The sequence below is a fragment of the Hakea prostrata genome, chromosome 7 (assembly GCF_041222555.1).
Source record: "Hakea prostrata isolate BN-2017 chromosome 7, UWA_Hpros_2, whole genome shotgun sequence".
Classification (NCBI taxonomy): domain Eukaryota; kingdom Viridiplantae; phylum Streptophyta; class Magnoliopsida; order Proteales; family Proteaceae; genus Hakea; species Hakea prostrata.
The window spans coordinates 72,209,571-72,237,049 of record NC_142606.1 but is presented as its reverse complement, the minus strand read 5'-3'; the positions used below and the strand labels follow the sequence as shown (position 1 = coordinate 72,237,049).

The 27,479-nt window shown below is 37.7% G+C and overlaps 3 protein-coding genes across 5 annotated transcripts in view; all 3 read left to right on the top strand.

Annotated features, from left to right (window-relative positions):
• LOC149011998 (uncharacterized) overlaps positions 1-779 on the top strand; it is a 29,542-nt gene extending 28,763 nt beyond the window's left edge. The window contains exon 8 of the transcript XR_016174326.1: positions 51-779. The gene's annotated coding sequence lies outside the window, so the exon portion shown is untranslated. The remainder of the gene's footprint in view (positions 1-50) is intronic.
• Positions 780-2,340: 1,561 nt separating this feature from the next.
• LOC149011997 (protein CORTICAL MICROTUBULE DISORDERING 1) lies at positions 2,341-6,781 on the top strand. Of its 3 annotated transcripts, none has more exons than XM_089163647.1 (5): positions 2,341-2,430; positions 2,781-3,656; positions 4,257-4,510; positions 4,774-4,865; positions 5,306-6,781. In XM_089163647.1, exons 2-5 carry the CDS (start codon positions 3,029-3,031, stop codon positions 5,919-5,921), a joined length of 1,590 nt encoding a protein of 529 aa, XP_089019773.1. In that variant the 5' UTR covers positions 2,341-2,430; positions 2,781-3,028; the 3' UTR covers positions 5,922-6,781. The 3 variants fall into 3 exon arrangements, with proteins under 3 accessions (XP_089019773.1, XP_089019772.1, XP_089019771.1); XM_089163646.1 differs by having other exon boundaries at positions 2,342-2,430; positions 2,649-3,656; XM_089163645.1 differs by having other exon boundaries at positions 2,379-2,430; positions 2,556-3,656.
• A 10,822-nt stretch (positions 6,782-17,603) lies between these two features.
• Positions 17,604-19,015, top strand: LOC149011996 (hydroxyproline-rich glycoprotein family protein). Its single transcript, XM_089162808.1, has 2 exons — positions 17,604-18,775; positions 18,967-19,015. The coding sequence occupies exons 1-2, from the start codon at positions 17,604-17,606 to the stop codon at positions 19,013-19,015; spliced, it is 1,221 nt and encodes a 406-aa protein (XP_089018934.1).
• Positions 19,016-27,479: the final 8,464 nt, after the last annotated feature.

Sequence of the window (27,479 nt, the reverse complement as noted above, 5' to 3'; positions counted from 1 at the left end):
AATGATCAGGATTCTGATGGGTTGATGTGTTTCTTGTCTGAAATTTACAGCACCGCGATCATTCTTCTCACTTTCTACATTCCGGAGCAAGGGGGCTGAGTCAAAGACCAGGTGACAGCCAAGAACTGAATTGGTTGGATATATATATATATATAGCTGGCAGTTTATGTTGAAATACAGGTAGATTTCAAACAAAACCCATGCTTTTAAGAGGGTTATATATGCCACTATTTATTCTTCTCTTCCGTTCTCTGTTGTTTATTGTGATTTTATCTAGTCTCCCCCTCCCCTTTTAGTATTGAAATTTGTAATGTTGGTCTCAAGTGAAAAGTTGCCAATTGGCGTAAAATTATCCTTAATATTTTTGTGACTCCAACTCATTTATTTTTATTTCCCCTATTATTGTGGTTCTTGGTTCAAAAACCTGTTTGGTATCTGCAAGACCTACAGAAAATGTGCTCGACCGGGTTGGTCAAGTTATGCCTCCGATGAGTAAGTTAGTGAATGCACACAACCTGGTTATGGTGGAGTGCTAAGTTTAAATAGAAGGTCGGGTCATACCTTGGTCGTTGGATTAAAAGGTTTGTAGATCTATAGTCAAATTCAGGTCATCCCTGATATGATAACGATAGTGTTTTGAGTCGAGTTCGATCAAGGAGTCTTATCTGTAATCAAAGGGTAGGTTAGCTCAACTCCTCCAATATACGTTAATGTGCAAGATATACGGATTGGTTAGTGCATGGTTCGACCACTCCTTGGCTGAGCCACATTGAACCTGGTCGGTGGGGGTTCATCCGGTTTAATGTGGCCAACCGTATCAGTGGTCATACTATATTCTTGTATATCAGTTTTTTTTTCTTCTTCTTTTTTTGTAAGAATTCAGAATGTCTACAGTACCAAAGGGGAATGATTGCATGGTTACACAGCTCAGTGGCATCCAAAGATGGTTTACTTTGTTTTCTGTGCTTGTGCAACCAAATATTTTCTTTTCTTTTCTTTTTTTTTAATTTTAAATTTAATGTAACTTTCTAGTTTTGATAGAATTTAGTCATTCATTAACCGTAAGCTTCTCGATATAATGTAGTCATCCATTACATCTGGGGACATACCAAAACCAAACTGTGCAGGTGAAGAGAAACTTTGCCCTAGTGCGGCTACTGTCAATCAATAAGGGAAAAAAAAACTTTTGAAACACTACGTAAGACTCATGTTTTCCAATAATTAGGATTAAGTTTAAGTGGTTATGGACATTATTACTTTACTAATCATAATCGCAATTTTTTAACCAAGATTTAAAACAGACGAGGATGGATTGATTTTTCTTAAGATTAATAAAGAGCAACCATTTTTCTACAAAATCATTTTATCTTAGATTAGAAGGTATTTTTGATGCCATTGTTTTTATACATGTCGTTTTAAAAGTTGTTTTTTTTTTTTTTTTTTTTTTTTTTTTTTGGGGTGAACCAAGTTAGTTTTAAAAGTTTGATTGAAGCAAATTAATTTCCTCCATGGCTGAAGGTGGGAGAGGAACTTGGGCTATGTTAATCATGCACATCTCTTTATTAGCTTGACAAATTGACTATGACAATAGAAAAAAGTTGATTCATGTTGATGACAATAGAAAATACATTTGACTGTAATAATTTATACCACTCATTTTTTTTTTTTTGTGATAAAAAAGTTTTATCACTCATAAATACATTGATACTTGTTAAATAGAATCCTTCTAGACTCTAACCCAAAACAAAAAATATCATTCTAAACCATTATAAATAAAATCAAAATATTTGGTAGACATTTATCGTTATCTTTGCATAAAAGACACAGTGGTTGTCCACACTGTTCTCTCCTTGAAAGAACCAAATACATTATGAATGAAATATTTGAACTTTTGACAAAAAAAATACTTCCCCTCCCAACTTGACTGGATTCAAGATAGAAGTGCTACTACCGAACGATTTGTCATTTATTGGGTCTCGGGGGTTGGTGCATCTGGATTATCCACCCATATAACATAAGAAGAAGAAGCAATCTATATATATATAAAAAGAAGAAGCAGATCGAGTGGAGACTGTATGGATCGACATGACTTGGCTTCCAAGGCACGACAAGGAAGAGCGAGCGAGCTCTGGGCATGGGTGGGTTGGTAACATGCTAACAAACGAGATTTTTGGATTCAAGTCTGAGTTGTGTGGAAAGCTAAGTAAATAAGTAGGGTGAGACGTCATGGCCATCGGTTTCGTGTCTGGGATTGTTAGAACTCTAGGTCGGAAAACCAGCCAAAAAAAGATGAAAGATGTTGAGTTCTCATCAGTCATCGCTGCTCTATGGGCACATAATACTACTCTCTTCATCTCTCATTCTCTCCCGTCTCCAACTCTTCCTCTCGCTGCTCGTCTTGATGCTTGGATATCATCTCTCGACAGTCAGGTAAAAATTTTCACTCTCACATTTCTCATTCTTGTTTTACCTGTTCTTCTTCTTCTTCTTCTTCGAAGCTAATTAAGGTTTTTTTTCGATTACAATTTTCTTCACAAATGAATTTTGGGAAAAAGAAAAAAAAAACATTAGGTATGTTCTAAGGTAAGCTATGGTGAATCTTGATACCTAATGCAAGCACTGTGTTTGTATATTATTTTCTACAATAGATAATACACTCAACTTCCCTCATGATTGTCCGGAAATCATTAAGAAGAGCTGCATAAGCACTTCTATCTCACTCTTAGAGCTACCCATTGATGGGAGGCCGGCCAAGTTTCTTAATTCGATCTTCATAGCAGGGAATTCACCTCCAAAGCGGGATTGTTAATTTTGCGTCGAGCCCTTCAGCAATTTCTCCCTTCCAGATCACACAGGAACTAAGATACAGCCACAAACCCATACAGATATCTGTTAGCACCCGCGTCCTTATATGGGTTGTGAACTAACGGCGACTCTTCCGATACTGATTAGGTATTGGTATCAAATTTGAATTTTGGAGAGCCATAATAGGGAACCCATCAGATAGAAGTTGGTTAGAGAAAAAGGAATGGCATCTCTTATTCCTGGAGTTCTAGTGAAGCTTCTCCAGAGTATCGACTCTGATGTGAAGGTACGCGGGGAGTATCGGTCTGTTCTTCTACAAGTGATAAGTATTGTGCCGGCCATTACTGGCCCTGAGTTGTGGCCAAACCATGGCTTCTTCGTTAAGGTTTCTGATTCATCACATTCAACATATGTCAGTCTATCAGAGGAAGATAATGAGCTCATTCTAACGAATAAATTGCAACTTGGTCAATTCATTTATGTGGAGAGGATGGAGGCTGGAACTCCAGTCCCAACCATTGTTGGAGTCCGACCTATCCCTGGTCGGAATCCCTGCGTGGGTAATCCCAAGGATCTTATGCAAATGTTAGTTCCTCCAGAGGGTTCATTATCAATTGATCAAGAAGGACCACCAACTACTTCAAAGTCCAGCGAACCAACCGATGGAATGCAGGAGAGTCCACGGCAGAGAATTGTTATCAAGGAGGAAAAGGTGGTGGTTGCATCCAGGTACTTGCAGGGGGTGTCGAGTTCAATTCCAAGAGGAGCTGAAAATGAATCCAGCAGTAATGAGAATGGTGCAAGTAAGAAGGTTTCTTTCTCCAAACCCAAACAAGAACTCAAAAAGTCAGGTATGTTTACACCCAGATACAAAAATTGTCATTTGAAGATTAAATGTTTGATTTCACCTCCTACCTACAACAAATTTTTTTAAACAATATTATTAGGCTATTAATAAAGCGATTCCACGTCTGTTTGGAGATTCATTGGTGATGAATTGGGGACATCAACCTTTTATCACTGGCTATCAATTAGCTAAATTACTACCAAGAAAAAGAAAATCAATTAGCTAACTACCACGTCTGTTTGGAGATCGCTTGTATTTTGGAAGGTGTTTCACATTTGTCCTCTTCTTTTGACACTACTTTAGATATATTCCAAGGGAGATGAACTTTAGCTAACTCGCTGGTAAGCGGGGTCTGTTTTTAACGTGTGACAGTATGGCCATTGTCCAATCCCTGGTTTATGGTGCTTATTCCAGCCAGGAGTTCAGCATGTCTCTATCAAAATTGAAACTTTCTTACTGGAAAATAGAGAAAAATTCAACCTTATTTATTAAGGGAATTGGAAATAGAAGACTTAATTTAGGATGCAAGCTTATACATATCTACAGTTTCTTCATTTACTTTTACTAATTGTAAACATGATTTAGTGATTGTAATTGGTTCTAGCATCACAGACAAGCCCATGGACTCCTTCGCACAATCGTGCTGATGCTCCTAAAATTAAGGTGGTAGAGACCAATGGTGGCAATGCCAAAGAGGCTTTAGTACCAGCAAAGAGCTCAACTACTAAGCAAACTACTACATCTAAACAGGACAGAACCACCTTAAGTAGTTCCCCATTGAACAACAAAGTTAAACGTCAAGTGCATGATAACATCTCCTGGGAGTCCCTTCCTGCCAACCTTGCCAAGCATGGGGAGGTAGATTTCTTGTCACCCCGATTTCTTTTTCCCTCTTTTATTTTACCTCCGCATTTCAAAAGCAAGTTTTCATGGACCCTCCTTTCATTGCATTCAGACTCATATCTACATTGCAATATTCTATAATACTGTGATGCACCCTTTCTAGGCATGATCTATGTTTCTTCTATTCTCTGGGTTGCATTCCATAGAATTTCTTCTGGTTGACAAACAACCTTTGATGCATTTTTACTTTCTAACATCTCTGTTTATTATTTCACAAGGATGTTCTTAGGCGAAGAAATTTAGCTTCTTTGGTAGCAATACAAGCTCAGAAGGAAGCATCTACAGCTGCATCTCTGGTCAAGTGCCTGAGGTAAGCTCATTTCACAATCCTTAGATCCTGTACCAGCACCTTGAGACCTCATCATTCTAACGATGCATATGCTGTCTATACATTTAAGATGTGAATACAAGATCTACTGAATAAAGTGTGATGACCAACAAGATAACACTTGGGGGGTTTAACCCAGAAGCTTAAATTGTATAGTAGAGATGCCCAATAGCATTTGGCCTACTAGCACCCGTGTGTGTCTCCCTCTTCCTCCATTGGAGCGGGTAAGGGAGTTTTAAGGGGAAAGAGAGAGATTGATACAGGTGTTACCATACCGTATACCGTCAGCATACCTACTAAACAAAAATGGCAATGTCCGAGATAACCAGTGTAGGATTATAACTCTGTAACTTGCAATATCTCAAGAAAATGTATTGAGATTCTTTTGAGATCTTTTAACGTCTTGGTTCTTTGTTGTCCAGTATGTTTGCAGACCTTTGTGTGTCAGCCTCTCCAGTCAATCCCCATCTCGCATTTGCTTGGTTTTTCACTCTTCATCACCAGCTAACAGATGAACTGACTGTTGCAGTTGTATCAAAAGATAGCCCACTTCATGTCTGCAATAACATATCTACAACAGACACAGGTATCTGTGGTAGGAAGACTCTTCTAACTCGGAATGTAAATGCAGTTAATTGTACAAAACCATTGGTAGAATCTGAAAGATTAGAATGGGCAAAAGGGAATAATACTAAAGAGATTCAACAAGTGAGGGAGATTCTCATCAAGGAATTAGAGTCTTGGTTTTTAGCATTCTTGGATGATGCTCTGAGTGCTGGGTTTCAAGTGGGTAGCCATGAGAAGAAAGGAAAGGACAATCTGAGAAATCAGAAGAGAGCATCAGAAGATCAGATTGCGACATCACTATCTCAGCTTAAGCAAGCAAATGACTGGTTGGATACACTACGAAGTAAGGCAGCCCCAGAAGAAAACGTGGTTGGGACTGTTGATAGGTTGAAGCAGAAGATCTACACATGTTTACTTGCTCATGTGGAAACAGCAACATCAGCTCTAGAAAACCGATCTGATCGTGACTGATTCGGCCTTGAGGGTATATATACTTGTTATATTAATTTGTGGGTGCATGTTTAGTATTGATTTTGGCCTTGAGCATATACATACTCATTAATTCGAATATCAGGGATTGTCATATTCTTTGAGATGGATCTCATGAGCATGGGATGTACCACTTCAAGAAGTAGAGATCTTGATCTTATTCTGTTTTATATGAAGCCTAGGTCAACAATGCATTGTAGGCAACAGTCTTATGGATGGGACTCAATTCAAGGGGTATAATCTAGATGTGGATCTGTTTGTTCTCTCAATAAAAGGTGCTGATATAGTCCTTGGTGTGCAGTGTTTGTCTCTAGTTGGTCCAATTCTCTTTGGGTACAAGAGATTTACTATGATTTTTTGGTGGGTGGCTTGCTTCAGATTGGGTACCACATAAGCAACCTTTTTTATTTTTGATTACCATAAGGGGCCTCTTAATCCACAGTTGGTTGCAATATTGAAGCAGAACATTGCTAAGAGTGATACTATCGAGTTTCTTGATTGACAAGCTTAGGGGGCTGCTTATCAGCTTTAATTAGATGAGTATTTCAAGATTCAATCTGATTTTCATCTGTTCTAGTTAAAGCCTTTCCAAGGGGATCCTAGTGTGTCGCAGGTACCCTTACCCCCTGATTTGATTGGCAATCAGCCTATTATAAAAATGTTATATTGTTAACCAATGGGGGTTGGTTCAAGTGGTAAGTAGTTTGGTCCGCTTAAGCAATGTTTTGGTATTGAAACTTTATGAATGCAAAAAGTCCTCGCTGGGAGACTCACCCACCATAGCCAGGTGTGCGATCTGGGTCAAATACCGGATTAGTCAGGGCAAAGCTTTGGAAACTGGGGTAGGCAAAAAAAAAAAAAAAAAAAGTGTTATATTATTACTTGAATTCTTGTACCTAACCTTAAAGATGGACCCTCGTCGGTATATTTTGTTGGGAGATCTGAATGACTTGATTTGGAAAATCTATCATGGAAGTAGAGGGCTAGGGCTCAACCGATGGATCAACGCACATTTGCCCGATTAAAATTTATAAGTATATATTGTATGTTCACCAATGAGGTCACTGGTGAGATTTGGATTTTTGCCTTAGAGTTTTGGGCAAGAGTTCTTGTAATGCATTTTGGGGACTTGCTAAGAGATCTCTATTCTTTTTTTTCTTCTACATGTTAGAAAATTCTTTTTCTTCGCCTGTGGATGTAGTATATTGCATTGGTCTATGAATTAAATTAAATCTTTATATTCTTTTTGTTTTGTACCAATATTTCAATCGTAATTTCTTGGTATTCAATGTAACAAAAGCCTCTTTGACTATTTCGGACACAAGGATTGTTCAACAAAAAGGGTATTCCAGTCACCCAACTACTAGCACAATGGGATATGACTTGGCTCCAGAAGTAACTTCGTTCAACCGTCCATATTTGATCTGGACCCCAAAATGCATTTGGGCCGCTGGTGGAAACTTCTCCCAAGCAAAATCAGAAGTAACCTCATGGGAAGATGTCACAGTGTTGCAGCATGATTATTTTGACTTGCACCTTGTCCTGGACAACATTCATTTCCCAAGAGAGGCTAATTTTGTGGATGAGAAAAAAGAAAAGAAAAATAATGATCAAAACTCCAACTAGGATGGATGACTACATGATTGATTAGGATGGACGAGCTCTTAGACTACGAGTGAGGTTCAGCTTGTAGCCTGTAAACGTCGGGGATCGGAATAACAGAGATGTTATCATGTTTCTTGTCGAGGTAAAGATGATTCTCCTTGCTGATTCGGTTCACTTCCGATCTGGTTTGGTTCTGGTTCTCTTGAAACCAAAATAGAGGTGAGAGTGGATCGCTTCTCAGGACGGGAAGCCACCTCCAATGATTAAGTTAGTCCTCGTAGGAAAGAGCTGAGGGTTTCCCCTTCAGAAGTAAATGCTCAATGAGGGTTCAAGAGAATCAAGAAGAGAATGTTCTTCATCAATTAATGAAGGAGAGTAAATGGCTTGAAGTCCTCCCTTTATTTGCATAGTCACCCGCCATTTATACAACGAACTCTTACCTTCGGAGGTCCTGAGATCCGTTTCGACCCTTTGATTGAGATGATTTTTGCAAGTGGTTGATATGGCTTCATGAGGTGGCTAGCTAGGTCGTCAGAAGGTTTTGCCATCAGAATGTCTCGTCAACGAGTGGTAGGTCTGTGTTATCCTCTGACGTGACCGAAACTCATAAAGAATGGGTCAATTGAGCTGCTAGCTCTGGGCTCGAGAGAGGTTTTGAGTGCATTAGAAGCTTCGCCATCCGCAGGGGGATAATGGAGATCTTTGGAGCATTTAATGTGGCCAATTACGTGGGAAGCCTTTCCTTCATCCTTCTCTCAGAAAAGTCCCATGTGATCAAGAGGGAGCCAAGTTCGTATCATTCTTCATGTAGCTTCTCAAGAAATGGATCTTTGCTGAGTGTTTGAGCCGAGAAGTGCCCGTCGAATGTCCCTGATCCAGATGTAATCCGCAAGGGCTGGTTCGGAAGCCAATCCTCCGGTTCAAGGATCGTAGGCTGAATGCTGATAACATTTCCTTGACTAAATAACACTACAATAGCAATTCTGGTTCTTGTCTTCTTCAATTCCCGGACTCCCAAGTCTCCAGCAGAGAGTATTTTACTAGTTTGGTTCAAGAAACTAAGAAAATAAAACACAGCAAATCATGAAGCATCATACCTTTCGACGTGATGATGGCTGAGTTAGTCATTAAACTCAAAGAAAGATGACAAAACTTCTACAAATGGAGAATCTTTGTTTTTTTTGTTTTTTTTTTGGGGTAAATAGCACTTCATTTAGATAATTAAAAAAAGTACAAACACACTTGAGTACACAAGGTTCAAAGCGAACCAGGGCGGTAAATGCCACGTCGGACGCAGCGGGGGCCGGGGGGGTCGCCCGTGGATCCCCACAAACCCCGCACACCACCCTCGGGGCAACCCGCCCGGGAGATCTTTGTTTAACATGCGTAGCAAGTAGTCCATGTTGTTTCTTATAGATAAAAACTCATTAAGTAGCTTAGAAGGCTGATTAATGCCATAAATAGCTTAGAAGGTTGTCTATAGCATATGAAATTGTTCACAGATGAAAATCTCTTTAATTACTTGCTTTCATGTTGTTCAGAGAATTTTAACTTTCCCAGTTTTGATGTTCTCTTCTATTCGAAGAACATGAATGTTCCTTTCGCTTCATACAGACACTCTCTCTCCTTCTGTGTCTCTGTGTGATGTGCAGAAGGAAGGAGAGGGGGGACCTCTTAGCTTCAGAGTGGGGAAGGGGAAGAAAAGGAAAAAAGAAAAGGAAAAGGATGGGGTCCACCGCCATAACCGCCCCCAGTTATGGCGGAAAGTGACCATACATTTCGGAAGGGTTACCCACTTAAAAAGAAGACGAGAAATGGTGTCACACAGTTGTGAGTTGTGACACTGCTCCCCCCACCTCTGCACCATCTGTTACCCCTCACGGCTTCTACCCTAAACCCCATAAATTCACTACCTCCACCACCCAAGTCTTCCACTTTTGGATCATTTTTTTTGGTCTTAGAAAATATTCAGAAGATGGTAAACTTGAGACCCAATGGGTTGACCACCTAAATCGAACCAGATCCTTGTTCATGGAACCAAACACAATGAACCAAAGGGTAAATCAAATCGATTCAACCGAACCAGTGTCATACTAACCATAGGCATCAATGCGGATTTTGTATATATAGCATTTATGGTTCGGAGTTTGGAGTAGAAGCTACGCAGGTATAGGATTTGATATGGCCCACCCTGGTGTCTGGACCTGGAGGGGAAGGAATCGGATACATATTGATTGAGAGTTGAAAGTTGAAACCCATTTTAATTGCGTGTATTGGCATTTTCCAGGATTAGAGACGTGGTGGCGCTGCCGTTTCTCCAGCTCTCCCTGTCCCCACTTCTTTCCTCCCACGTGGCAACCTCTTTCTGATTGGATAATCAGGCGACTAGGTAACGTGGCTCATGTAAATTTCCACAGTTGATACAGACCCTTTAGAGCATCAACCTTGCCTTTCAACTTCAATTCCCATAAGAAGAAGAAGAAGAAGGAGAAGTCACATCGTCTCCGTCAGATTTTGACAGAGCCACTACTGGTCCCATGCATCACCACCACTTGTTGAATGGTATATATATATATATATATATATATCAACGGCCATGCTCTACCTGCTGCTACTTTTTCTTCTTGCGGTGGTGGGGCCAACTCTATCCCCACCTCTGAGGACTGAGGGGGACACACAGACACAGAGCGTGCACCTGACGCAACTTCTATATTATGTATAATAGACAACAACGTGCCGATGACGTCCATATGATATTCCTTTTCAAACCCCCATGCTTTGAACCCAAACTAAATCACATCAAATACATTTTCCAGTGCTTAACGTACGGGATCAAATTTGGTAAATTGACCAGTCTAGTGATATGATTAAAGGGTTTGACTAATTTTACTTTTAGAGTTTTTTATGCAAATGGGGTGGTACATGGGATATCTTAGGGTCCTGGACTCAGAATGAGCTGAAATTCATCAACGCAAACTCGTGAGAACAGACTCACTATGTTGTAGTAATATCGCTTAGGGTATTTCACTTTTTTCAGTAGTATTTTTTTGTAATTTTGTGTTTTTTAGTTTTACAGGTTTCTTGGGACTATAAAATCATGTTTTATGCATTTTTGAAGAGTAGCTGAATATTATTATTTTTGAAGAAACTTTTGAAAGACGGAGTTTTCCATTTTTCAATCCATTCTTCTATTTGGTCTTGTTTCTTTGTAGTTTCTAACATCAGTCTTTGACACACCAATCAAGTTTTAGGTTTGTTTGATTACATGCATGAATCTAGAGATTTGAAATGAATCTACGAATTTATAGTTCAAAAAATTAACTCTTTGGTTAGTCTCAAATCTATCGAAATTCATAGAGTTTTGTTGGATTACTCTGCATGAATCCGTAAATTTCATCAATTTTATACTTATAGGGGAATCCATAGATTTCACCAAATACAAAAAAATGACTTAATTCACATTTTTTAGAAAAAAAAGTAAAATTTCTGGGTTTCATGAATTAGGGGTGTTGTATGACCAAACAGGCATAAATTTTTGATTCATGACTCAGGTATTTGAAATCTCTAGATTTAGATAACCAAACATGCCCTTAACATTTGCCATCAAAAATGGCATTACGCCAAAGATTTACATGAACTCAGATGAAAACGACCAAGAAATTTAGGGCTGATAATCTGGGACACTTATTATCAACTTATTACAGGAACCGAGATTTAAATGGAAACGGAACTAATCCTATTTATGAGCAGTCACCACCTCCACGGCTCCACTTCCTGCATGCCTGCCTTCCTTTACTGCTAAGAGAAAGAGAAAGCAAAGAAAGTAAAAGAATGCTCTGAACCCGACGCTTTCTGTGCAGAAACGGCCAGCTGACGCCTGCAACTGCAAAGCCTTGTGCAATCTGCAACGTGGAACAGAAACAGTAGAATGAATCAATAAAATGCCATTCTTCCTGGCTCATTTCTGCATTCTTATCTGTGAATAAGGATTTTTTTTTCTTTTCTTTTCAAAGAAAAAGAGATGGTGAAGAGTGTGAATGGAATCACAGAATAAAGAGAGGTTTTGTATCTGTAAACTGTAATGGGTTTCATCGTGGGCAAATTCAATTGCTGGAACACCGTGCATGGACGTCATGTTTCTTCATCTTGGATCGACTTTCTGCTCGTGAAGTCATTGGTGGAAACCAGATTTGTCTCAGAAACAAGCCATCATCATCTTTTGATATTATCCGCGCGCACCCTCAGGTTTCTCTCTCCCCCTATGCATGTATCTATCTAGTGGAGGAAAAAACCAAAACAAGAAAACCAACCAATGGAAAAAGCAGTATAGATATAATTCTTCGTCATCAGAAAGGATATCTGCTAATTCTTTCACCTGTGACGCTGCTATCATTTTGTAGTTTAGGTAACTAAGTGTATATATATATCTCCAGTTCCCTGGTCAAATTTGAGGTTCTTATTTTCTTGAGTAAATTCCTTATAAAAATGTTGAAGAACTTTCTGAGTATGTTGGCTGTATGCCAGAAATATTCAAATGTGATTTCGTGTGTATAACTTTTTGCATTATGTTCATGTAAAGCAATTTTTACTCTATATGCTTATCTACTCTTTTATTTATTTTTGAATCTTAAACTTTCTCTTCCAAAGATGTCTGAAGGTTTGGTCTTGAGATATAAGGTTTTTTTCTTCTCAACATGCCGTTTAAGGTTGCCATGTTGTGACAACTATTGTGATCAAGTAGTCACATATTCTTTTTTTTTTTTTTTTTTTGGTAATTGGTAATCCTTTCAGCAGCAAGAGAACAAAACCCAACTAGAGAATTACAATATTCTTGCATTTAGGGAGAGGTCACTAGGCCAATTAGTCCTTGGTAAAGCCCTGCTGACTATAGCATCCTCAAAACCATTCACATATTCATGTTTCGAGATACCATTTCTGTCAAAGCCAGAACAAATCTGGGTACACAGTCTCTTTTAAATACAAATTCTGTGACGCCTTGCATACTGTCATTTTTTTTACAATTTTATGCTAATTATCTTATAATTTGAATGCAATTATTATTCAATGAGAATTAAATAAATATTATAAGGGGAGAAAACCTTACATGGTTTGGAAACCTTATTTGAAAACAAGAATTTAGGAATTTCCATCAAGCGTTTCTGCTACAATTAAAACCGGAGGCCATTTTGAGTGTTATCAGAAGCAGAGACACTTTTGTTGGTGTTTGATAAAACTGGAAGCAGAATAAATATAGGCAGGCATTTTATTGTAGTCATTAGAGATAAGAAGATAAAGAACAGTGACCCCTTTTGCAAATATAGGAATTAAAATTTCATGGGAAACAGAGAAGATGAAGAGGAACTTGGGTCACTAGAAATACAGAAAATGAAGAACTAAACAATACCTATTATTAGGGTTTTTCCTCTTTTTGTAAGATTATGATAACCAATGAAGAACTGAACAGTCTTTATCATTGGGGTCGAAGAACCAATGAATGGAAGAGTTCTAGTGCAATATAATTTGGTTTTAGGAGGGTTCTTGTCTTTAAGATGCTAAATTAGATGAACACGCCTCTCTAATATAGTTTCACTTATCCAGCCCATGCCTAAGTTTTGCTTTAAAACATGCACAATAATAGTTCCTTGCAGCAGAAATTTTCATAAATTTCAATTTATATAGCAAAAGTTACTAAAATAAAACATTTTTGTCAAATGATTTTTGACTAATTTGTTTGTTTCTCAAAGCAAGAAACATCAAAATTTGTTTTTCATTAAATTATCAAAAGAATCCTAAGCTTTCCTTAGTAGAAGTGGAATTAGCATTAATGAGGATCAGATATGTACTTTCAACTACTAAGGAATTATTTTCCTCCCCACCCACCCCCTCCCAAAAAAAAAAAAAAAAAAAAAAAAAAAAAAAAAGAAACAAAGAAAGAGAAAAGAAAAAAAGAAAAGAAAAGAAAAGAAAAGAGAAAAGAAAAAAGAAGGAAACCACAATTAAAGGGACAATAGTTGTTAAGGAAAAATTACTCTTTGATATTTTCTTTTGGGTACAAGGTTGCTTTTTATGTATAGGGGAAGGAGATATTATATACACCATTATGTAAAATCGAACTCACGACCTCTTCACTGAGAAGAGTTGGTCTTACCAAGAGAGCAACCCTGTGATGGTACTCTTAGATGTTTTTTTGGAGGAAGAGGTGGTGTTAGAGTCAGAAATTGATTACCCTTAACCAATCGATGTTTACTCTTCAATCCCTGCTCCATTGGCTTTTTAATGAACCTATTGGGATTTGAATTTGGTTAAGACAAAATTTGTAACTTACATCCCCCTAGTGATGCATCAGAAACAACACATAGATTTATTTGTATATGTAGTTTGTTTTATTCAAGAAGTTTTGAAAATTTACACTGCACCTTTTCCCTACTACTTCTCACTCTGTTATTCGCAATATTCAAGCCTATAATAATCTTGATAATTGCGAATGTCCTATCTCTCCATGAGTTAGCTTCAATACAAATAGTTGCTTCTTGCATCATGAAACATTTTAAAACTCTTATCTCCCCAAAACCTGAGAACCTTGTTAAAACTCTCTCATATTAAACTTTTTACAAGCTGGACGTGGATTGACTTTAAGTGAAACAGTTTTAGAGAGAGAGAGAATTATGAAATTTTGGCATTCTAAACATGAGAACCTTACTAAAAAACTATCACACTACTATATTTTTGTTGCTGCTTCAACCTTAACAGCTAAGCATTGTCCATTTCTCATCTTCTTTATCTCCATTTGAAACCTTAGCCATTGTTCTTGCAAATGAATCCTTCAAGTTATGTTAATTCTCTATCTCTATTGACCCAGTCCATCAAAATTAGTTTCTTGCTACCTTAATCTCTTTCTTTATTTGCTTCATCTCAGCAAGTATCATCAAATGCCTGTAAAAGTGTTTATACTTCCAGAGACACCTAAAACTGTTTTTGGTGTTTTTCAAAGTAGAAACATTTGGTGGATTATCAAACGGGTTCTAAACTTACTCCCATAATTGATTGATGTATTGGCCTCTATTCTCATAAATTGTAGGACAAAATCTCACTACCCTACTCCTGGTTCTTCTCTAGTTTTGTAGCTATATATATTTCTATCTCCCAATTTCAAAACAATCTACTAGAATTGATGCTTTTTTGGGTCATAGATCATGAATAAAACTTGTTGGTCGGCCGACCAAGTTATTTCACCATAGATCACTCAATCCAGTACTGGCTTTGATTTTATGCTCAATAATTCACAGTAGCTACTTTCTTCTGTTCTATGTTACATGTGTGCCATGTCAATCAAACCAATTTAAACTGCACAGGGATAGTTGTCTCGGAACTGAATAAGTGAGAAACCAACCTTTACTTAGGGTTACTTCGGCTTGAAGACAAGCATGTATTGTAAATAAAACAGCCATAACATTGGTTGGAATGGCGGCCACATAGTAATTTGGCCGGTAGAAAATCACAAAAAGAATTATTGGAGTTGATGATAGGCTTCTCTGTGTCCTTATGTTATTTGCTAGCTATGAAGATATTGAAGTAGTTCTCTGATTATCTATTAAGACATCGAGAGAGAGAGAAAGACATGAAAACGTTTGCATGTGAACCACTCTTTGTCACTGACGTCCTCACTTCTGTCCTCATATACAAAACCGTTTGACCTCATGATCGAATTGTATACATCTTGTATTCATACTTATTTCCTTCTTAATCCAATCCATGCTGCGATTTTGTATTTTAGTTGTAGATTGAAATACTGGGAGTTAAAAAGTTGGGTAAAGCTTCCCATGTATATCTCTCTTTCCTCTAATCTTATCCTTAGCTTTCATTCGTGTCATTGATCACTAGTTTGTTATATATAGATAGTGGAATTTGCAGGAGTAGTCAGGTCAAAGCCCTAGACATTCGTGGTGTAAAAAATTATGAAAAAAAACATAAATATTTTGGATATAATAAATATATATGAATGGTTTTATATCATAATGCTAAGACTCTTGTTGATCATAAGCTACAACAAAAGCATACCCATCTACAAAAGATTGTTATTTTGAGGAAAAAAATGTTGTCTAGGTCTAGCAGTGTTCCTTTGTGCCCTCCAAGATGGGGGCACCCGTCCCCTTGATGTTTGTGTCTATTCCCTTATTGGTTATAAATTAGAGGGGAAAAATAAAAAAAATCATGGGATTTGTATTATCATGTAGCCACCAATTAATATAGGGATTATACATACATGGATATGCAATGATTTCTTGCCCTCGCTAAATTTATGAAACAAGATTCTTGAACCTTAGGCCAAGATAATGCAAAAACTTTTTTTTTTTTTCCAGGATTTTTATTTGCTGCAGAGGCTCATTGTAATTACACTTCGTGTACGGACTTGCATCCAATGGCTGAAATCAAAGACACAAGGGTGTGATGGCAGAGTCCGGATCATCTCCCCCGACCGTTGTTGACCATGAATTAGAGGGGCTCCGTAGGATTAATTTTTTATTTTATTTTTTACTTGTGGGCTTCACATAATTTGTGGTTAAAAGGCTGTACTCCCCGGCTTAGCTGACTCAGAACCTCATTCCCATACCCTAGGTTGCAGATTTGGATGTTCTTAAATGAATGATCGCCCTCCTCCAAGCCAAAGCAGAAGAAAGTTTGAAAAGCAAAAACGAGGCATGGATCCGGAGAAGAGAACTCCAGGGGAAGAGAACAGTAGAGACTAGAGAAAACACTAAAGCTGAAAACGAAAAGCGCTTCACAGCCCTTGCGAGGATGATATGGGTCTTGTTCAGACTTTTGAGTTTTACAAAATGACTGGTTGTGGATTCCAAACTGCTTTGAGGTCTTGTCTTGTTTTTTGAGTATATTTAAGTATAAGGATATTTTGGTCTTTTTCTTTCAAGTAAGGTTTTCAGCAGTTCTTATATTTACACTCTGGTATTTTTCTTCCTATCAGTAAAATACCATCTCTGCTCGGCTGTGGATATAGTTATCAAGTGAGCCACATAAATTTTATCTTGCATGTATACTTTTGAAGTGCTTTTCCAACAGTATCATCTTCTATACAGGTAGATAAAGCCACTTTCTCTACGTTTACTGCAGTAATAGATTCCATCTCTGAACTTTTCTTTATCAGAAGACTTTAATCACTGTGGCTCTTCCCTGAAAACTGATGAAACAGGCACACCAGTACACCACCCCTCTGCCACCTCCAATTAGAGTGAGAAAGCGGAAAATGGTAAACCAGGAGTTTCTCAAGTTACAAAGAAGAGAGAGAAAGTTATGGAGCCCTTCTGTCTTTTACTCTTCGTGGAACGAGTTTACAAAAGGTCCAAGTTCATTGTTTTATAAGCCCTAAGCCTCACTTTCTCTCTCCCTCTCTAGCAAAAGATAATTGAGTTCATTTTCTACGGGAAGAAAGAGTATTTTAAGAAGAAAAATAAAGTAACAGTAATGGAGAACTTTCTGCTTCCAATTCTTGCTCTGGAGCATTTTCTGGTCCCCTGTTACAGACCTCGCCCCTACCTGAATATTTCATTGCTGAAGTACCCATCAGCGGCATCTCACAGTTTTTTTTTTTTATATATACCTCGCAGAAGCCCTGAAATCAGTAAGTCAAAGAAATAGAAAATGACCGAAAGAAGTCACCTATTGTACTTTTACTGAAGGGAAGGTACATGTCATTTAAGTGCTGTAATAAAACCCTAACAACCTGAGATTTTCCAAAAACGGAAAAAAAGGTGTGAGAGAATCATATCGTTCTTATCTTTGTTATTTTCTATTCAGAAAAAGGGAAAAAGGAGGTGGGTCAAGTCTAGAATGTCAAATTGTCTTGCACTATTTATAGCACCCATGACCATGAGATCACCACCTCCTCGACCAGCTCTGCTCAGTTCAGAGTTAGTTGTAATCTTCCAAGAAAAGAAACCAATGTTTCTTTCTCCCCCACATTCCAATTCCATCTTTCCTTTCATATTAGAGACTTTCTGAGGTTTTAGAGCGAGGGAATCAGAGAGAGCAGCAGAGAAACAGGAGATGAGGAATCGTTCCTCAAAGCAGGGGATCAAAGGAGGACCAGAAATGGAGATGGAGACGAAAGAAGGACCTCATCTCTCTGGTGCTTACATCCGTAGCCTTGTCAAACAACTAAGCTCCTCCAGAATCAAGGACCCAACCAACCGTAAAGCCACCGTTGCCGGAGATGGTGATGAGGGGTTCTCTCAAAGCTTCCCTAAACTCAGCAGCGAGGGTTTGAGTGAGACCCAACAACCAAATCAACCCCAACAAGAACAACCACCACCTCAACAACCCAAGAAACAGGTGAGGAGAAGGCTCCACACTAGTAGGCCTTACCAAGAAAGGCTTCTAAATATGGCTGAGGCAAGGAGAGAGATTGTCACTGCACTCAAGTTCCATAGAGCTGCCATGAAACAAGCCAATGAACAACACCAGCAGCCATTCCAAACATTGGAATCTCCACCCCAAATTCAAGTTTCTCAACCCTCTTCGTTGGAACATGCAGAGAAGATGAAAACCAGAAGAAACCCTAGAGTCTATCAATTAGAAAACACCAACCACTCTAATTTTATATCCTACCCATCATCATCCCTTCCTTTCCCCCCTCAGAGTCATTTCTCATGGGCTTCCTCTTCCCCTATTAATGCAACCTCACCAATCGGTACTGCAGAGAACTACAATTTTTCCCTACCCAATCAACCCCTAGGCTTGAATCTCAACCTCCATGATTTTAACTACAACAACAGAAACAGCCCATCAATTTACTCATATTCTTCTCCTTCGTCATCATCATCTTACTCTCCTACTACTGCCATGGAGGAAGTCCCACCATCATCCACCATATCATCAACCGAAGAACCTCCAATGATGGATGATGGGAGTGACTCTGGTGCGAGGACAGGAGACCTGCATCCGGCCATGGACGATGAGGAAATGGCAGAGATTAGATCCATTGGAGAGAAGCATCAGATAGAATGGAATGATACTATGAATTTGATGACATCAGCCTGGTGGTTTAGGTTCCTCAAGACCATGGAGATTAGCCCAGACCAAGAGAGCAAACAAGACGATGGGTTTCGCAACCCCTTCGATGAAATCATGGAGTTTCCATCTTGGTTGAATGCAAACGCAAACGAGAGCTGCTTCTTGCCACAGAATTTGGAGTATTTACAAGATCCTGCCTTGCCCTGGTATGGATTTAAAAGCAGTTAAATTGGCTTATTTAAGTACTACTTAATTGGCCCATGGGTCTGCTGGTGCTTTGACAAAATCTACTCTGAATTGAGCATGTAGAGTTGATTTCCATATCTCTATGTTTCTTTCATTTAGTTGATTCCTTTAATTTGATTTATCTTTCCATGAAAATGGTTTGTGGATGCAGCATGGAAATTGGAGAAATTGATGGAATGGATGCCGAGTGGTTAGACTAAAGTGCAATGGAGAATTATCAAGTCTTGGTTTTCTTGGATTCTTCTTCTTTCTTCTATTTGGGTCCAATTTTCTCTGATAATAAAAGCTTGATGAAGTGTGAAAACCACAGGCGGAAGAGGAGATAAGAATAATGGCAGAAATGGAAAACCTGCATTTTTCCTCGAGAGTTTCTGAGACCAATCGGTCTATGTATAATTTCTTTCATATTTTTGCTGTTTTATTTTATACCATATGTATGATGGGGTTGGTTTTAGTCTAAGTCCAAAATTGACCCATAATTCAGAGTTGGAATTCTGATGATTCTTCAATTCCAGAACCATGCATTCAAAAGACTCTGAAGAGTTGGAACTGATCATATCCGTACGAACAATCTAGGAGTAGTCTGAACATAGCAATCACAAAAAAATAAAAAATAGAAGTGGGTTATTATTTATTTATTTATTTTTGATAGAAAGAAGAAATGGCACGAAAGAAAAATAAATTGAGAGTCATGAAGAAATTGGACCGCGTTCTACAGAAATTGACAGAGGTCTTAAATCACAAAATTTGTTTAGTTGTTGGAAGACGAGAACAAATAATTTGATCATATCCTTCCTTCCTCCACGTCTGGCTGTCCTTTTATTGTTGTCCCATTCCTCTCTTCCCATTAGGGCCCCCGGAATTCGGCCCGTCGCGGTTGACATGGAATGCTTGTGTCTTTTGGGTTGGGTTGTGGGGTGGGCTGATGTTTGGGCCCTGCGCCGGGGTAATTCTGAACTTTGAATGCATAACGCTGAAGTTGAACCGTTGAAGATGCACAACCAACAACAGAACAGAAAGAAGAGAAGGCTAGGGCAAGCGGTCTTCTGAATAGAAACCAAAGGTTTTTTGACTTCAAAGAATAACTAGTTCCAAACACAGTTCTCCTTGTTAATAGGTAGTTAGGCCCTAAGTCTTTTAATATACACAACTGATCTTTTACCTTGAAAAAGAAAAAAAGAGATCAACTCTTTTGGCTCAACATGAGGCAAGGCCAAGCCAAGACTAAATCATATAACAGGTACAAAAATTAGCTGGAGTGATACCCCTCCCAATCACTGATGTTGCTTGAAAGGTATGGAAGCTCCCTTGAACTGTTGCTTCAGTAAGAGGAGGTCCTCTGTAATGTCTTGGGGCCACACTTTCTTTGGTTTAGGAACATAGTCTTTAAAATCTAAACAGTTGCACCATATTGATGTTATTTTGGTGTTTTTATGGGCTGCTTGCCTAAGTCCTTCTATGATCCCTTTCAAGATCACCATGTTTTGAAGCCGTATGGATGATGCTAATTTTGCTGCTCCATTTGTGATGTGCTTGTACCATACCCCAACAATATGCTGCCCAATTGTTACTTTCATGGAGGAACCCTGCACACATTCAGATTATATTATTCTGAAAGTCTATATTCCCTAAATCTCTACAGATACAGTGTTGACAAGGCTCTGTAGTTGGCTTAGGGAAGGTTTCCAAATCTGTAACTCATTTGTCGACAAAATCCATAACTCTACTAGGATCGGGATCTACTTTACCAAAAATCACTTCATTAAATAGGGTCCAAATTGTATAGCATATAATCATCATTACTGAAAAACATCCAACAAATTAAGATAAGATTTTCCAAGGTTTGAGTTGGAAAAAAGATATAAGCATAGTTGGAGCAAATTATTTTGATTGAAAACTTCAGTATGGAGTCCTAAGGGCCCTGCTGCTCAAATACGTTTAGCCCCATTGCAATGCATAAAAAGATGCCAAGCTGATTCAACATATCCACCACCGCATTGTATGCAATTGTTTTGAATTGCTGTCCACTTTGAAAGAGTCTTCTTGACCGGTAGACCTGCATTTAACAAACACCAAAAGACATTTTAAAATTTGGATGTATTGGGATTTTCCACAAGAATTTCCACCAAACAGACATATGAATCAAGGAGATCCCAAAACTAGAGCGAATCAAGGCATTATAAGCTAGTTTAGTGGTGAAAGCTCCATTCTGAGAGATCAAAGAGGACCAAGCATCATTGTCTTTAGAGAGTGACACATTATTTATTAATCGTGTCAAAGTGGGTTGAAGGTTTGATTGATCTCTATATTCAATAGAGATCTATTTTCAACAACTTCAGCCAGCTTTGAGTTCCTTGGTTGAAACATGGGTTGGACCTCCCCAATCCGATGATCCACAGTAGCATGAATCCAGGGTTCAAACCAGAAAGAGGTGTCACGTCCATTTTCCACTTTCCTGAAAACCGTACTTGCAAGATGAGGGAGAATTTGTTTTAAGCTGTTCCAAGAATTAGAACCACATTTCCGAGCTACTTAAGGATAACAAAATTGAGATGTTGGGGAAGTATTTTGCTTTTAAACATTGTGCCCAGATGGAATCAAGTTCAGTGAGAAGTCTCCACCCCTGCATAAGCAAGAGGGCAGTGATCATATGTTCCATCTTTTTGAACCTGAGGCCGCCAAGAGTTTTTGGTTGATAACATTTATCCCAAGCAATTAACATTAAATGCTTACTTTCTTTATAGTTACCCAACCAAAATTTTTGGCAATGAGAGTCCATGTTTCCTGCAAAGGGTTTAGAAAACATTGTGAGCTACATTTGGCAGATTGGGAGGGATTGAAGTATAGACTATAACAGCACAATCCACCCACAAAGGACAAAGATTTGGCTTTCCAACTTGCCAGTTTAGAGATGGATTTGTTTAAAACCGGTTCCAAACATTTTGTTCAGCACGAGAGGTAGCCAATTGGGCTTCTAGGTACACATCATTAGATTTCATTTCCTTGATGCCCAGGATACCCAAAAGTTTGGCACGGTCATCAACCTTGACATTCCTACTAAAGAATGCCTCACTTTTCTCCAAGTTAATCACATGTCTAGTAATTTTAACAAATAAATCTAAAATCAAGTTGATCACATAAACATCGTTCACATCAGCCCGACAAAACAAAAAAGTATCATCAGCAAATGAAGAGATGGGAAATCTCCGGGGACATCTAACAATTTTAACCCCTATAAAAGCATTAACATTTCAAAACATTGCAAGTAGACAGGACAAAATTTCCATAACCAACAAGAAGAGGTAAGGGCTCAAAAGGCAACCCTATCTAAGTCCTCAAAAATCCATAAACCAGGAATAAGGTGCTCCATTAAGTTTGACCAAGAAGGAAATTGTGGAGACTAGGACCTTAATAAGACTACACCACTTAGCATCAAAACCTAATCAATCAAAAAGTTTAATTAATAACCCCCCATTCCACTCTATCATAAGCCTTGGCCATATCTAATTTTTGGCAATATATCGCTTCTTGGCTCGAGTGTCGGACATAAAATGGAAAATTTCCTAGGCAATGAGAATGTTATCTATTATTTGTCTTTTAGGCTCAAGAAGCCCTTGAAAAGGGGAAATCACTGCTGAAGATGTTTAAGTCTTGTAGTAAAGATTTTGGCCAAAATTGTGTCAGTAACATCATACAAACTAATAGGCCTAAACGCTTCAATTGACTTGCTTATAGTAGCCATGCCATGGTTGAAGGAGGCAAGTGTCACTTCTATATATATGTAAAATAAGTAACCTCCAAGGCAATATCCTTCTTTGGGATAAAACACAAAAGAGTATGGTTAACCCCAAAGGGTAGAGAGGTAGAGTTAAAAAGTTATGCACAAAGTGACTATATCAAACAAAAGCATGCCCCAACATTTGTGAAAGAAGCAAGCATAGAACCCATTAAACCCAGTTGCTTTGAAAGCACCAAGAGCAAAAACTGCATTCTTAACTTCAATCTCATTAGGAACAGAAGAGAGAAGGGAATTATTGCAAATAGAAATCAACAATAGGGAATAAATCATCAACGAACGAGGGAATGACAGGGTTTGAGGATGTATACAAATTACTGATAAACTGAGCAAAGCAATTAGGAATTTTTCCAGGTTCAATGACATCCTCATTGTGAGACATAATAAAGTAAATTTTCCTTTCTTTCATATGGATTTTTTATGCCAAATATAGAACCTAGTGTTTCTATCACCATTAGTGATATATTGCAAACGAGATTTTTGAAACCAAAACATCTCTTGATCGTTATACAATCATTGCAAACAATCAATTTTTTCATTATAGGCCAACCAATCAGGATTATGTGACATTGAATTTCATTCAACTCCACTTCAAGCTTGTTGCATTAAGGAATGGATATTACCAAATTTTTTAACATTCCAAATCCTCAGGAAACAAGACAGGTTATAGAGCCAAGAGGAAATAGAATCACCTCCCAAAGACTTTCAAAACAAACCTACATCAGCGAAGATTTCTGGATGACATTGCCATGCAGATTGATAATGAAAGAGTTTTCTTCCTATCATGACAGACGTGTTAGTATTAACAAGAAGAGGGCCGGTTGTGGTCAGAAACAATTGAGGTAAGATGGTTGGATTCAGAAAGGAAAGCCATTGAGAGAGGGAAAACAAAGGGTTTATCACTTGTGAATCTGATTAAGGTTAGATTCGATTGTTTTTTCTGGTTAAACTAGGTGAATTGTGAACCATAGCCATGAATAGCTAACAGACTAAAAAAGAAATGAGATGTTGGAGATCAGCAAGGGTAGGAGAGGGGTATGAAATGGCCCCCCCAGTTTATCCTCATCTGACATCACTTCATTGAAATCCGGCCCCTAAGAATAAAAAAGGATCTGTTAAACTAGAGAGATATCTTGGTGAAGGGAGGGACTTCCAGCATAATTTGTTGTCAGTATACATAGGTGGGGCATAAACACACACAATCACAAAAAACAACCCTTGTCCATACCATTTGATAGCCACATAGTGTTTAGAAAAGAAGAGGATTTGGGGGTCTTGAGCATTACAAGAGAGAACCCAAAACCCCCCCTCAAACCCTTTAAGACCAGAGCTGAGGAATTCAAACAGAGTCATGAAGTTGAGTGAGGTTCCACTAAAACTAATCACAACGAGGTTCACATAAATACAAAAGATCCGGTTGGTGTTTTTTACATAGCTTTTCCAACCTTTTAATAGTAAACTTCCCATGAATCCCTCGCGCATTCCAATTGATCAAAGTCATGGCTACTTGATGCACCCACCAGCATAACCAACTAGCAGGGATCGTAACATAAAAAGCTTTCGAAGCCATAGAGAAGATAACAAAAAGCACCAACAAGTAGAGAATATAGGCAGGAGGTTAGTAAAAGCTTAGATATGCATGGAGGGTGGTAGGTTACACCTGAGTAAACAAACAAATCGAATAGACGAACAGCAGACAGAGTATTACAGCATTCTGTTTAAAGAATGGGTTTAATACTAGGATTGGGTCAATTTCTACGTTAGAGATCACAACTTTCCCTTTTAATTTTGTGACATCTTCTATTTTTGTTGTTCTTCAAACAGACTCGAAAGATTAAATTCCTCTGTTTTGTCTTACTTCACCGATCATCACCAAGACCGTCACAGTCCATTGTACAAACTTGAGATTTTAATGGTTTTGTGGAGTTACACCACCTGTCTACAGTCCAGATCTAAAGTGGTGGTCGAGATTCCAGTTTTTATTTTTTGATGGGGGGCAGGGGGCGGAGCGAGGATTAAACATTGGGGGGAGCGAATGTATGTGGGTCAATGTGGGACCCGCTGTAGGTCCCATCTCAGAATATATTATTATATTTTAATGTGGAGTCTACATTAAAAATTAGGTAAATTAATAGAAAATTCGTGAGTGTGAGAGAGATAAAGGAATAATTTGAGAAAGAGAGAGTGAATACCTGATGTGGAGAAGATTTAGGAAAATTCCAAAGTTTGCTAACTACTTCAATATTTGGTGAGACGTGTGAGAAAAAAAAAAGAGAAAAAAAAAGAGAAAAAAATAGGAATAAAATAGGAGATTAATGAGAGAATAAATAGAAATTAAAATATGAGAGAATATATAAGGAGAAATTCATGGATCGTGAGTTAGTTTTTAATTATAATTTAACCTTTTATTCCTTAAAACTAGGGATTTAATGATAATCATTAGATAAAGATTATAAATGACATTTGTACCCATCATCCTTATCTTAATTAATTTTTGGAGAGGGCCAAATAGTGGTATTTCACAATTAAAGATAGAGAAATAAGGAAAAAAACAAGGATATTTACAATTTCAAAAAATCCGGAGGGGCATGCCCCTCCGGTCCCAACATGGTTCCGCCACTGGATGGGGGGTTTAGTGGTGTAGTTCAAAAAGTTAAAAAAGAAAAAGAAAAGCAAAACATGTGTTTGAGATTGAAAAAAGTGATCCTCACCAATGGCAACTAAATGCGCAAAATCCGAATTTGAAATTGCTTGGGTGTTGTGCAATTAATGTGCAGCACATGCAGCAACGGTCGAGATCGACCGTCCATTTTTGAGAAGTGTGTTTTCACATTTTTGAGAAACGGAAGGTTGACTGTTCGCAGTACAATGCTACGCATTAAATGCATAGCATTAAAGTTGAGCTCCTAAGGAAACAGGGAAAAAAGATTTAGATGAAAGCACTTAAGAGCGGAAGAGAGGGGGCAGTTGAAAGGAAATCAAATACAAGAAAATTGCAATGGCAGAGCAAGAAGCACCATGATTTCTTAGATCAGAGGTTTGAAATGCTCTTTTGTCTTTATTGTACCTACTGTTTATATACACTTTGTTTTGTGTGTGGTAGAAACCTTATAAATGGGCTATCTATCTATAAATTGTTTATATACATTATTAGGTACAAACTAATGTCATTTAAAACTTTGTGAAACTGAGGAGAAAAAAGAAAAACCATACGGAAGATGCATTTTCACATGGTGTCAGAGCAATTAAGAATAAACATTATCCTTGATAAATCAATTTGAGTTTCGAATTAAGCTTCAAACGACTAATCTTCAATTCGAATTTTGAATTCTTTCGAACTCAATCGTTATAACAGTTCTTCAACTTTAAAAACAAATATTGACTCATATAATTTGTTAAGATCAATATTTGTATTTGATTAGGATTGTAACTAATCATAATTAAAAATACAATATCCTTTACATGAGTAATTCAATGGGAGAAGTTTTCTAAAAGGTCAAATTACATATAGGTCCCTTGGCTTTCTAATCAATTACATCTATTACCTTTGAAGGAAAAAAAATATCAATTACAAATGTCCCCCTACTATTAAAGGTTGAAGCTAAATGATGATATCATCACTTGATAAATATAAGAAATACCAATCCTACCCTCCATTGTGTTTTTTACAATTCCTATCTTGCCTCTTTAAACCTATTTTCTCTCCCCTGTTGATTGTTCCAACAACACCTCCCTCATCGCACCAATCAAATTCTTTTGTTTTTTCAGAAAGGCTGCAACAGAAGTGTTGAACTGTCGAGCAATGATAGAGAGATCTAAGAAACAAACTAGTGGCAGTGCGGAGCGGGATTGGCTAATGAAAAATGAAACAAAAATGGAGTGGAGAGCTCGAGCGAGAGTTTGTCAAAAGATGAGGAGAGGAGTTTGTCCAATCCTGAATTCGATGAGTCTTTTTACTCTTTAGTATCTAAATCCAAGGGCTTTCATAAGGAGAAACAATAAAATAAGAAGATAAAATGAACTTCCCTAGAAAAGGAGGGGAGAAGAGAAAAAGAGAGATCGCTTAGCAAAGAATATGATTTCTCTTAGAACATTTCTTCATTCAATATTCATCTGCATGTAAAGCTTTAACTAAAGGATGGAAGCATTCTATTTTTTATTATATTGTCATTGTCTTTGGCTCTTTGCGATTTACTTTGATAGAGGCGGAACGGACATTGTTGTTGAGGATTTGATCCTTTCAAAACTAAAGAGAGGAAAAATAGTCATCTCATCCAGGTTTTTTACTTTCAATTCATTTTTGATTACGTTTAATCTTTAATCCAAATTAAACAATTTCTCCCCTTCTCTTCCTTTGCAAATCATTTCATTAAATTTTCTTGTGAAGAAACATTTTTCTTTCAAAAGCATGAAATCAAAACTGTAAAACCCTAGAAAAATTAGGTAGAGAAAAATATACATAGAACCACCCCAAGGAAAACTTGTTAGGGAAAATTTAAAAGAAAAAAAAAAGTTGAAAGAGGAGAGAGAATTGAATAAGGGACGAGGGTAAAATTGAGAGTGTAAAAAATGTTTGAATAGAAAAGAATAAAATGAATGGTAAAATTAGTATTTCATACATTTAATTAGTGTTGATATCATCATTTATCTTCAACTCTTAACCATGGGGAGATATTTGTAATCAATTTTTTGCAGGGGTAATAGATGTAATTGCAAATCTAGGGTGCCTATATGTAATTTGTGCTTTCTAAAATTGAATCATATTTTCACATGGTATCAGAATTGTTAAGGATAACCAATATCCTTAATAAATCAATTTGAGTTTTGAATTTTAAAATTCAAAAGACTTATCTTTAATTCGAATTTTG

What these genes read in the sequence shown, in the direction of transcription:
- LOC149011997 (XM_089163647.1), top strand. Translation starts at nt 3,029, where the DNA reads ATGGCATCTCTTATTCCTGGAGTTCTAGTGAAGCTTCTCCAGAGTATC. An exon ending in ACAAGAACTCAAAAAGTCAG is followed by an intron (nt 3,657 to 4,256) that starts GTATGTTTACAC and finishes AATTGGTTCTAG; the next exon opens with CATCACAGACAAGCCCATGG. An exon ending in TCTCTGGTCAAGTGCCTGAG is followed by an intron (nt 4,866 to 5,305) that starts GTAAGCTCATTT and finishes TTTGTTGTCCAG; the next exon opens with TATGTTTGCAGACCTTTGTG.
- LOC149011996 (XM_089162808.1), top strand. Translation starts at nt 17,604, where the DNA reads ATGAGGAATCGTTCCTCAAAGCAGGGGATCAAAGGAGGACCAGAAATG. An exon ending in CAAGATCCTGCCTTGCCCTG is followed by an intron (nt 18,776 to 18,966) that starts GTATGGATTTAA and finishes TTGTGGATGCAG; the next exon opens with CATGGAAATTGGAGAAATTG.